The sequence below is a fragment of the Falco cherrug genome, chromosome 5 (assembly GCF_023634085.1).
Source record: "Falco cherrug isolate bFalChe1 chromosome 5, bFalChe1.pri, whole genome shotgun sequence".
Lineage (NCBI taxonomy): Eukaryota > Metazoa > Chordata > Aves > Falconiformes > Falconidae > Falco > Falco cherrug.
This window is the reverse complement of record NC_073701.1, coordinates 7,696,943-7,708,694: the sequence shown is the minus strand read 5'-3', so window position 1 is coordinate 7,708,694 and position 11,752 is coordinate 7,696,943. Positions and strand designations below refer to the sequence as shown.

The 11,752-nt window shown below is 46.2% G+C and overlaps 1 protein-coding gene across 1 annotated transcript; it reads right to left on the bottom strand.

Annotated features, from left to right (window-relative positions):
* Positions 1-5,593: 5,593 nt before the first annotated feature.
* LOC102055855 (trypsin I-P1-like) lies at positions 5,594-9,377 on the bottom strand. Its single transcript, XM_005433360.3, has 5 exons — positions 9,191-9,377; positions 8,305-8,476; positions 7,445-7,698; positions 6,582-6,718; positions 5,594-5,846 (listed from the first exon to the last, which is right to left on the bottom strand). The coding sequence occupies exons 1-5, from the start codon at positions 9,228-9,230 to the stop codon at positions 5,697-5,699; spliced, it is 753 nt and encodes a 250-aa protein (XP_005433417.1). The 5' UTR covers positions 9,231-9,377; the 3' UTR covers positions 5,594-5,696.
* Between the last annotated feature and the right edge of the window lie 2,375 nt (positions 9,378-11,752).

Below are 11,752 nucleotides of genomic sequence, written 5' to 3'. Positions count from 1 at the left end.
CAATGAGTGAGGTCAGCTTTTCCTCAAACCTCTTCACTCAGAAAACTCTCCAGATCTATAAATTATTTTTTTCTGTTCCATTTTAATGGAGTACTGAAGTAATTATTTTTCATAACAAATTTGCTATTGTGATTGAAGCTGATTTGTGGTTTGGTTGTGGTTTTTTTTCCCTCCTATGTGCCTCTCTCAGAGAAACAGGACACTGCCCCATAGCTTGCTGACATCCCCCTTGCCACCCCATCCCATGTCATACTTCAGGGATATGTTTTTGTGTCCCCTTCAACACATTTCATCTCCTCCCATCTCTTCCCTTCTCTTTCCAGGCCAGGTTCTTCAGCAGCTGCCAGACATTGTTGTCCAAGTGGGAGACCCTGTGTCTCTGAACTGTTCCCAAAAGAGGAATGCACTCTTGACTGTGTACTGGTACAAGCTGCCCATGGGGAAGGACACCACTCTGCAGCTTGTTGTACACTCAGAGAAGGAATTCAGAAACCACTTGCTGAGTAGTGGGACAAAGGGCAAGTGCTTCTCTGTGGAGATATATCATGTCCTACTCAATCACTCAGGCACATGTTTCTTTGCGGAGCAAGACACAGTGACACAAAAGCTGGAGCAGCATAGCACGAACCTTTCCATGCAGACAGGGATCTATCCCCAGTGCACACACAGCCCTGTACGTGACAGTACCCTGTTTTCTCCTCTTGCCCACCAGCTCTGTCTGCTTTAAGGAAAGTGGTGGTATCAACTGCCTGTCTTCTCCCAGTCTCTAATTCCTTCCTTATTCTTTCCCATATCTGAATCACCTTTTGACTCTCCTTTCTTCTTGTCTCATTGCCTTGCCTTATTCCTCTGCCATCCATAGACTGCCTCCCACTTTCCTCCTCCACTCTTTCTCTCTGTCCCCTTCCCCTTTCTTCTCTGTCCTCTCTCACACCTGTCCCCCTCTGTTTCCTACATCCTCTTCCATTTCTTCTCCCTTTCATCCTGTAACACTAACTCATGGGTAAGCAGGATGTGGAATAGTTCACACAGCCCATTCCTTCTCCACCAGCTGGAAAGCCAAGGCCAACCTGGAATTGAACCTAGCAAGAGATCCCAGAACTGAGCACTCCTGCGTGTTCTCATGTGTCTATGAGATTTGAGGGTCTCCTGGGACTGCTCACACTGTGGTTTCAGGGGGTACAGGTGCCTCACTGGTAACCTGGAGCTCAGCACGCTGCCACACATGAGGGACTCCAAGTTCCAGAACACTGACTGGACCACACCACTGAGCACTTCTGTGTGTGTCCTGGTCTTTTGGCTCCACCAGTCTCCAGGGAATGGGTCTCCAAGTCACGCTGCTACCCTGTAACCTCAACACTCTTGATGTATGTGTAGCCCAGGTCTCAATGGTATGTGGGGATGGAGCATGGTCCTGCAGGTGAGGAGCCCCATGCTGCAAGGTGCTCTGTGGCAATAATCCATGATACCTTTGGCTCTTCTACCCACAATAGAGCTGTCAAAGACAGCAGCAGGATCATTCCCCCACCCTGCTCCACACTGGGGAGGCCACAGCTATGGACTGGAACCACCCTGCATCCCCAGGACAAGGGAGATATCTATCAGGGTCTTGGAGATGGTGAGCACTGGAACCCCACTGGCAGGTGGGGAGAGATTATGCATTCTGGGTTTGGCCAGAAGACAAGAAGGTGGGGGAACATCATTTGCAGCCTTTCATGCCCCAGAGGCAGCTGAGGATGGGTTAGAGACAGACTCTTCTTGGAGGCGCCCAGGAAAGGACTGAAAGGTGATGGGCACAATCTGGGACAGGGAGATTCTTCTGGGGAACTAGCGGGTGGGGAACTGGGATTTTACTGTCCCTAGGACTTGGTGTTCCTGTATTGAGCGTGATGGCTCCTTGGATCCCCTCTCTGGGGACTCCAAGGGCAAGCAGTAATGCCAGACACCCTTTGTGGTGCAGTTCTTAGACACTCAGTGGGTGAATCCCTAACTAGAACAGAAGCCCCTGTCACAGGGCAGGTTGTTGGCTTTGCTCTCCCAAGTGACTTGCTGGGAGCAGAAGATGTTTGACTTGAGCCCTAGGCTCCTACGCCACTGAGGAGCTTCCTAAATCACTTTGGGGTCAATGACATACCCTGAAGAGGAGCACAGGGCCCACCAGCTCTCTCCAGAGTATGCACATCAGCAAAAGAAACAGACCAGGCAGGCTCTCCACCCCTAGGAAGGTGGAATTTGGGATGATGAGGCCTCCAGTGGCTCTGCAAGCACAGCACATGGTGCCCTACTCAGTCTGCAGGCAGGGACCAGGTCTTCCCCATGGAAGATCCAAAGTCTGTTTCAATGCCTTGCCCTCTTCTGACCTCCTTGCAAAACACCACCCTCTTCCCCTCTTCCATTCCTCCCTGCTCCCCTCGTTTATACAACGGCATGGATCATCTGTCCTCCCAGGAGAGACAAAATAGCGAGCAGTGACACAAGTACATTCCTCCAGCTCACATATTTGCTTTCAGACACCCAGGGAGCTACAGGCAAGCGTGAGCATCAAAACCCACAGTAACAGATCCTGTGCGTTGGCCCAGATGGCACTTTGCACACAGGAGACATTTCCGTGCAAGCCAAGAAGTCTGTCAGTGCACGTATCTTTCTCCACTGTATCTTTCACCTATGAGAACCCAAAAGCGACAGAGCTTTTGAACAGCTGCTTTAAAGTTCCTCCTCATCCTTTCACCTATGACCAGGACCATGAAGCACTATGCTTGTAAAACTGCATATCACAGTGCCTCCAGAGCCCTGAGCCAGGCTGCTAAATGTGAGTCTGACAAAGAACGAGAAAGCTTCTATGGAAAAGGGAGGCATCAGCCCAAGGACAGAGTAATCTGGGAAGGATGTAGGTGAATGGATGCAGCTGTAGCTTTGTATCGGGTCTGGCTGAGATGGAGTTAATTTTCCCCACAGCAGCCCCCGTAGTGCTGTGGTTTGTATTGTTAGCAAGAAAGGTGTTAATAACACACCGGTGTTTGGTTACTGCCGAGCCTCCCAACCGGCGTGGCAGAGTCCAGCACGCTGGCCATGATACAAACCTCTGTCCCTCTGTCCCTTGGCAGCACTGACACTTCGCAGGCTGCAGGGGATCGGGTCCTTCCCGCAGTGCAAGGGAGGGAAAGGTGCAGGCAGAGACCCATGCCGGTTACTTGTATGAAGGTGGAGAAACCCAGCCTCTTCCCAGCGCCTCACCTGCTCGCTGGAGGAAAATAACCAGGTTCACGTACTTTGTGCCTCTGTGTCTCAGAAGAGCCACAGAATTTGTGTTGCCTGTACATCACATGTACCTAACAATGCTTTCTCCATTTCCTTTTTTTTGTTAAACACCACATGACTGAGGAAACTTTCAGTGATCTTTCAGAGGAATATAACTATGCCCACCTTTCTGGAGACAGACAGGAGGAAAACGTCTATCACAGCTATTTTATCAGGGTAAAGTCTCCCAGTTACAGACATATATTCAAGAATAAACAGATTCACATGTGCCCTCAGACACCACCAGTCAGCTCACACTGGCTGTCTGGGGACAGGCTTGTTCACTAATGACCTTATTGCTCCTGTAGCACACTTTATCTTTCTCTCTGTGCACTGGTTTTTTCCTTCTCTGTCGTGTTCCCACCCCCACCCCTTTTTTTTTATCTTAAAATGTTTTTCTCCCTTCTTCTGCTATTTATTTTCTCTCAGAAACTCTCCCCCTTCATTTGCTGTGGTATTTAGATTTATCTAGGATAATTTGAGATCTCCTTGGAAATCTTTTTACCTCCTTTTCCAAATACATCAAACAACAGATATCTCAGCTGTGACGCAGGGCTAACAAAGGGATTGTAATCCCTGCTTCTTGAAAACTGAGGATTTTTCCCAATTTCTTCCCCCCTTCACTTATTTTGTCAGGAGCTATTCCTTCTTATCCTAGAACTGTGCGATTTCTGAGTCACAGATCCTCCCCTCCACCCTTTCCCAAGAGGCATGTTGACTTTTACACAAACGAGCACAATTTGTTGCCAAGTCCTATTCTTAATGCTTCTTCCAAGTGTTGTGCCTCTTTGGAGAAGCTGGACTGACCAAGAGTTTTAGCTCCGTCTTGCCTTTGGAGCCTTTCACTTAAGTGCTGCTGCCACTTGGTTACTTCCCTCCTGTCCTGTCAGATTTGTGCAAGGTTTTCATGCCCTCATATGCACACTGATCTGACTGGACTTTTTGCTGAGAAAAAAGTACAGGGCACTTTGTCCTGTTGACCCTCAGGCTTCAGTCAGAGCTCGCAACTCTCAAATCCTCTGACTCCTGCTGTGCAGAGCTGTGTGATAAAAGCAGTATGTGGAAATATCAGCAGAAAGAGAGAAGAAAAATAGTGTCCTCACATCTCAGTGCTCTGCATATGTCTGTTGCTCTCATTAGAGAACACAAAGGAGGAAACAACTCTGTCAGTGACCTTTTCATGGCACTGTCCACCACAGGCATTAGTTCCAGCCATGTGGTGATAGGACCTGTGACTTGCAACTGGTCCCGGATAAGAGCTCTGCCTCCTGGTGAAAACAGACTGAAGAGAAGGATGCCTGGCTGCAGCTCAGGGCTTTTTGTGAAAAAAGGAAGATGCTGAGAATGAACTCAGCAAGTGTTTCCAGAGCAGTGGGGCACAAAGCTACACTCTGATCCAGTTCGTATATTGTGCCTATCTCAGCAACTCAGGCACCTATTACTCTCCTAGCAGGTATTTCAGAGACAAAGCATCTGAGAGAGCTGGCCTCAAAACTTTCTGCAGGCAAATGGCACTTGTTCCTTCATGCCCTGCTCTTCTCCTCTCCCTCCCTTTCCTCCAGTGTCAGATTTCTCTTAAATTTCTCCCCATCTCACCTATTCTCTGCTTTTTCTATCCTTTTATTATACTCAGACTCTCCGTTTCCCTGTATTCTTAGGAGGCAGCTACACAGCCCACTGGCAACTTTGGCAGCTTTTTCATGGACTTTAAATTCCAGTGCCAGCTGGGGTTAGGAGGAGCTAAAACCAGAACCCAGGAACATCTCTGTCCTTTTGACTCTTCCAGGAAAAGTAAGCAAGACCAGTACAACCAGTTAACTGAGCAGAAAGGTATAGACAGCAGCCTCAGTGGCACTGGTACGTGAAAAGAACAAGCTCTAGCACGAGGTTAGTTTTGTTCCCCAAGCAGAGCTCTCAGGGAGGTTCCACTAGGAACGTTCAGTCATATCGTTGGGGGTGGGAGCAGGGGCAATGGGGAGTGTTCGTGTTGCTGCATGCTATTTTCTACAGTAGGAGTACGCTGCTGTGTGATTCAGCACACTTTCAGCTGTTTTAGGCAGTTTTGTAGCACCTGAGTATGTGAAATGATAAACATGATAAACAGAAAGGATGGTCTGCTCCAGAACTGGCTGCATGTAACTGACTGAAAGGCTCCTGAAGATGAGTCTGCAAAGCGTTCCAAGACCCTGCTAGTTGAGAGGCACTACAAATAATAATCTAGAATGTCCCCAAAGTGATATTCCCTGCCTCTTTCCTCCATATCATAACCTATGGAAGGCACACAGTTGCACAAAGAAAAGGTGCCTGAAAGTCTTTATTTTTTGATATTTTTTGTATGTCCAGAGCCAAAACAGAAGAAAATTTTGAGGAGAAACAGGTTACATAGAACAAGGAGTGTCTCAGTTGGAAGACATAGTTGATCTAATCCAGGAGACATAATTGCAGACCTTAGTGTAAACCCCGGGATAGCCTTTCTGTGCACATCCGATACCCCAGGAAACAATGCCCTGGAGCTGCCTGTTGCAGACCACTGGACCGCCGGAATCCCCCTGTGCACATAAAGGATACAGATACTCAGTAAGTGATATCAGTGTTAAGTGATGAGCCAGAGATGCCAGAAATCACTGACAGTGGAGGGAGCACCACTGAGTTTTTCTACACAGAAGTTCCACAAAGGTCATTTCTGGTTACCACTCTGCACCTGATGCTACTGTGCCTTACTTCAGCTCCAAGGGCACCACAGCCAAGGATGAGTAACCTGCCTAGTTTTGATGGATGCAGTCCTTGGCAGACTTTTAGGATGTGTGTGTCTTAAACATTATTCTGCCAAATATTTCATGGAGCTAGGCACATGTCAAATGCAGAGCAATTGTCAGGTGTGTTCATTTTCCAGACAACCTGGGTCTTGGCATACCAGCTTTTCTGTTTTCAGTGAGTCCAAAACATTTGTGTCCTGAGCTCTAAAGTCACTGTGATGACTATTGACCCTCTGGTGCAGCACTCCTCCGTTTCCAATAGCCTAAGGTGCAGGAGGTGGCATAGTCTGCTTGTGGAGATTTAGGGAAGAGGTATTTGCTATTGCAAAAAAGGGACAATGACTGACTGAGTGGTAAAACACCTAGTCTCACTCAATAAGCAACTTTCGCCCTAAGCCTCTGCTGTTCAAAAAACAACACGCAAACATGCCAGTGCAGTGAGTATAGCAGATTCTCTCATGTGAAGGCCTCTACTACTGGCAAAAGGCAGGAGAGAAACATATGGGAAAGGAAAAGCAGATGTATTACCTGGCAGGAGTCTTTGCCTCCCTCCATGAATCCTACACATATCATGTTCTTGGTAATTTTCCCAGGGTAGGCTTTGGTGCACACGCTTGAGGAGAGTACAGGAGCCTTCAGGCACTGCAAGGTGTCTGGGTAGGGATCTGCAAGAAAATAGGGACATGGTTGATGACATCTCCAAGTTCATTTCAGAACCCAGAGATCTTTCTGAGCAGAAAAGGAATCACTGAACAACCTGTTTTAGCTATCATCACTCTTCCTCCAAGCAGTAATTGCAGCACCGATTCCTTTTGCTCAGGAAATCATCAAGTGGCAAATGTGGAGCTAAGAGCTGCTCTTGGAGCGTGTATGCGGGGGGAAACCTGGGCCTCAGGAAAACCATCCTCTCCTCTGGTGCAGGTTTAGTTGTCACCAGCGGATTAGCCACCAGTCACCATGCACACCTCTGACTGTTGGTGTAAGGGAATGGAGCTCCCTTGTCATAATTTCAGATGCACAATCGCAGATGTTGATCTTGCTCTCTGAGAACTTGACAGCTCTATTGGCATGAGTTAAATTGCTCATGCTTGGCACTGCACGGCTGGTGGTGCCAGGCCACAAAATTCATGGCTGTGTGAACATGCTAGTGAAAGGCACATGGATGACTTAAGTGATTCCATGTTCCTAACACAGAACAAGAAGAAGGACCTTATAAAGGCTTGCCTTTAAAGCAGTGAAATGGTTACTGTCCTACACAAACTGATTGCTCAGAATAGGCTTGTCCCACAGCACTTCTCTGTGCTTCACCCTCTACTGCTGAGAGTTAATTGTGAGGTCTCAGAGGGTCTCCTGGGCCCTCACGGTGCTGCACGTGCCCACGGAGTACTCACTGGTACTGCTCATCGTGTCGCCCCAGCCAGAGATGAGGCATGTGGTGCCCGTGGCCACACAGCTGGTGGGCAGAGGAATGGTCTGGACGGCTCGGTTGAGCTGGGCTGGTTTGGAAAGCTTGATGAGCATAATGTCATTGTCCAGCGTGGAGGCACTGAAGCCAGGGTGGCGGATGACTTTAGCTGAATTGATGAACTGCTGCGTCGATTCTGTGAGTGCCAGGTTATGTTTCCCAAGCTGTACCTGGATGCGACTAGAAAAGAGAAGGAATGGCAAATACTTCACTGCTGCTGACAGGTTATGAGGAACCTCCCCATCACCGTCTGCACCGGCTTCAACCATCATTCTCGTAGTAGCTGTTTTCATGCAGGTTGTCTTTCTTGTCCTGCAATAAGTCCTGGGGATCCACACCGAGATCCTACCCACTCCCAGGACAGTGATGAATTTCTGCAGGTTTACTTCATTGAGCAGAGACAAGTTGAATACGTAACAGTGCTTTATACAAACATTTTGAAAAAAGGCAAACTGCTATCATGCTGATCTCATTCCTCTTTCTGTTTTCCAGTAACTGTTTTTTAGCAAGATTAATGCAATTTTTAAGAAATCACAGCCCGTGGCTCGTTGCTAGATTATCGCACTGTCATTTCAGAAAGTGCTCTGCACTCACAGAAAAATCTGCAGAAGTGAAATACCCCTTATGATGCCTCAGCCCAGCTTCCTGAATGAGCCACACATTCCTTGCCTGTCTTCTCTCAGAACGGAGTCACTTACATATCTGAATCTCACAGCTCATAATTCCTGCTAGAAGTGAACTGGAAGAAAGCAGTAGGTTACGGAAGAACATAATTTTTCTACTCACGACTTGTAGCAGTGAGCAGCTGACAGGACCCACTGGCTGCTGATGAGGGAACCTCCACAAAAGTGATACCCAGAATTCAGGGACACCTGATAGGGGACAGAGTTTGCCGCACAGGTGTAGCCTCCCACAATCTTGTCATCATCATCGTCATCAGCGATGCTGGGGAAGGCAACTGCGAGATAAGAAGTGATATACGTCAACATCTGGCATAAGGAATATGGTGACCCTGTGACTGATGGAAGCATCTCACTTGTAGGCTCTACTTCTATAAAAACTCACAGTAGCACCAGTGGGCAAGTCTCAACATTCAGTTGCTGCTCCCTAAAATCACGCGATGAGACTTAGACTGGCATCTCACATATCTGTATGTAAAGCACCGGCTGCTGGTCCCAGGGTGAATATAGGAACACAGAAATGTGTCAGATCAGATCAAAAGAGGGTCTGTCCTAGGATCCTGTCTGCAGTAATGGTCAACAGTAGACTAACTGTAAGTACAGAACGAGTCTGCAGTGGTATTTCCTTGGAGCACTCACCCATAGTCCAAAAATTTGCAGCAGCTTTAGGACTTCCTGAGCCATTATCTTTGTACTTCATAGTATTTAAAAGAGAGATGGTCATCTTTGAAGCCATGGACATATTTCAGTATTCTGGGGTCAAGAACACCTATGAAGGCATTGCTTCCCCATTTTGTGATACATTCTTTCCCCATTTTTTGACACAAGCGATTATGAACAGACAGAAGTCTAAAGAAGGTGCAACACTCTGCCTTAAAACTTTTGCAAATTGCAACTGGACTTCACCTTCCCACAACAGACTACCTTGCAAATTTGCCTAGAAAATGAGCTTCCTTATAAATTACAAAAATAGAAGTAAAAAATATACTTACCAGCCACACCAACAAAGGTGACAAACAGTATGTACTTCATGATCTTGACCCAGCCTCGAGCTCAGACTGGTGGACTGGAGGTGGGAGCTGCTAGAAATACGTTTTTTGAAATGGCCTTATCTCTAGTCCAAGGTTTTTTCCAGACAAAAAGTACACAGTGGAAAATTTGAAGATCCAAATGCGGGCATTAACAGCCATTAGTAGAAAGTACAAATAACACATCAGTTAATCATAAACGTTTCCTAAGACAGAGAGCTATTTTAAATTATTTCAGAGAGCAACCTTCAATTTAAAAATACATTTGGGCTTTGGAAGATGTGTAGCTCTTTGTCTGTCTCATGCTTACATGCAGCACCTGTTGAAAGCAACCCTCAAACCTCTTTGAGATTCCTCTGTGCTGATGGTGCCATTCTTAAAAATACATATATTTTACTGGAAGCTGAATATTGTAGATAATGGACTGTAAGATACTATACATTTATTTGGAAAAAAAACCCTCATGCAAAACCAAAATGTCTCAATGTTGTTATTTTAGCAAATTCCTTTTCTTGAGTAAGTGCGTGTGGTTTTGTCACAAAAGAACGCAGTGTTTCCCAAACAAAATCATTAAAAAGTAATTTCAATAAGTCAGTACAAAAATCCTATTCTGTGCTCCCCCCGTCAAGTTAAATTCTCCAAATGTGGTAATGCGCACCACGTCTCTTTGAAAGCATTTCTCTCATCTAACCTATATGAAAATATCAGCCTATGCACTGAACCAGTTCATTTAGCTTTGCGGTGTTCTATAAGGACTAATTTTTGCCATAGAAAAATTTCAGTATAACATTCATGTTTATGGATGTAATGTATATGAAAAAAAATACCGTGACTACACATAATGAGATCTTCTGAAATCCCCTAAAAGAGTCATTATTTCTGCCATGAAGCAGAGTTTGCTAAAACTTAATAATGTGATGAATAATCATTTTCCAAGCACCTGCCACCTTCATCATGTTAGCTCCTGAAAGACATGGGATAACCTTAAATGACTGTAAACACAATTCATATGCTTTGATTTGCTGAAATGGCATGAGAGACTAAATAGGAATAACCTTTCTACTTCATTTCTTGACCAATTTTTTGAAAGCCCTGGAGGACTGGTACACACAGTGGCACTTCCCAGAAGGAAATTTTCCTTCATGTTAAATTACAGTTGCAAGGCCAGGGACTCCTCCAAGGAGCTGCATGACTTGTCTTGGGCTTTAAACTGGTTGTCAGTGCAGTTTTCCTACAAACATGTTTTATCCTGAGAAACAAATAACAATTAAAAGCTTCTTGCGGAAGAGGGAAAGAGCCATAATAGGACTAAGCATAGCAAAAATTACCAAAGCTGTCTGACGCCATCACAACTAGGCAGAACGAGAACAATTCCTAATGCACAATAGTGTATAATTTGATCTCCCTGTGGATCTATATTGTCTGTGTCCAAAACATGCCATCGGCATCGAGACAGGCTGTCATTAGATATTTTTAAACAATATTTTTCCTGAGATGTATCTCTAATAACCTGTTGTTTAACACTTAGGCTATTAGTGTAGCAACCAGTAGTTGCTTCCACCATGGTGAGTACGTAGTGCTTGGCTTGGTGCATTCGTGGCAGTGGACCAATACAGTCAATTTGCTAGACAGCTTCCTTTTCCTTCTTTTCACAAGGTTTAATATTTGGTTTAGTATCAACCCAAATTTCAGGAAAATCCAGTAATTCAGCATCTGAACTGGGAAGCTCAACCATACCTGCACCTATCGTGGGTTTGGTTTTTTTTGATTGTTTTTTTCTTGTTACTTATTAAATCTACTCTGATCAGTTATTCTTAACAGCAGGAAAGGCTGGCAATCTCCTTGAAGAAAAAGGTCTCTCGGAGACTTTCTGTGCTACTTGCTTAATTCAACAAGGGGACACTACTGACCCCCTTCCCACGCTACTGCCAGAGTTCACAGCAAAAGCCCTGCGTCACAGCACCTGTGGTTCTTGTGTTCCCAAGTCCTTGATGGCAGACATCTAGCGAACATTCCTCACCCACATCCCTCCCATCCTCCTAGCTGCCTCTCAGGGGCCCTTCCACAGGCTGCCGTGAATCCCTGAACTCCGGGGTGCGTGCCAGCAGAGCAGGTCACGGAGCAAACTGATCTCAAGTGAAGGCAAACGGGGTGCTTGTGATGCACAACTCAGAGGTCACCCAGCAGACAGACTGCTCCAGAACAACCCTTCAGGCCTTCCAGTAGAGCTGTGAAGGATGGAGACTCCTTTACATTCAGGTTGAAACTGGAACAGCTCCTGCTGCCTCTCCTTCCTTTAAGCTGATGAATCCCTACCTGAAATGTAAATACCCTCTCTGGTCAATGCTGCTGAACATTCCACAGACCCACTGCAATTACCCCCCCCCCCAGTGTTTTTCAAAAAATACACTCTGGCAGGTACCCCTCCCACTGCAAAAAAGTCTCTCCTTTAAGGCAGTGATGCTGCAGCAGAACACTGGGGGCTCCGGAGGTGTAGGAAGGAGGAGGATTGTGAACAGAGAGCAG

What these genes read in the sequence shown, in the direction of transcription:
- LOC102055855 (XM_005433360.3), bottom strand. Translation starts at nt 9,230, where the DNA reads ATGAAGTACATACTGTTTGTCACCTTTGTTGGTGTGGCTG. An exon ending in CACCTTTGTTGGTGTGGCTG is followed by an intron (nt 8,477 to 9,190) that starts GTAAGTATATTT and finishes CTTATCTCGCAG; the next exon opens with TTGCCTTCCCCAGCATCGCT. An exon ending in GAGGCAAAGACTCCTGCCAG is followed by an intron (nt 5,847 to 6,581) that starts GTAATACATCTG and finishes TTATGTGCACAG; the next exon opens with GGGGATTCCGGCGGTCCAGT.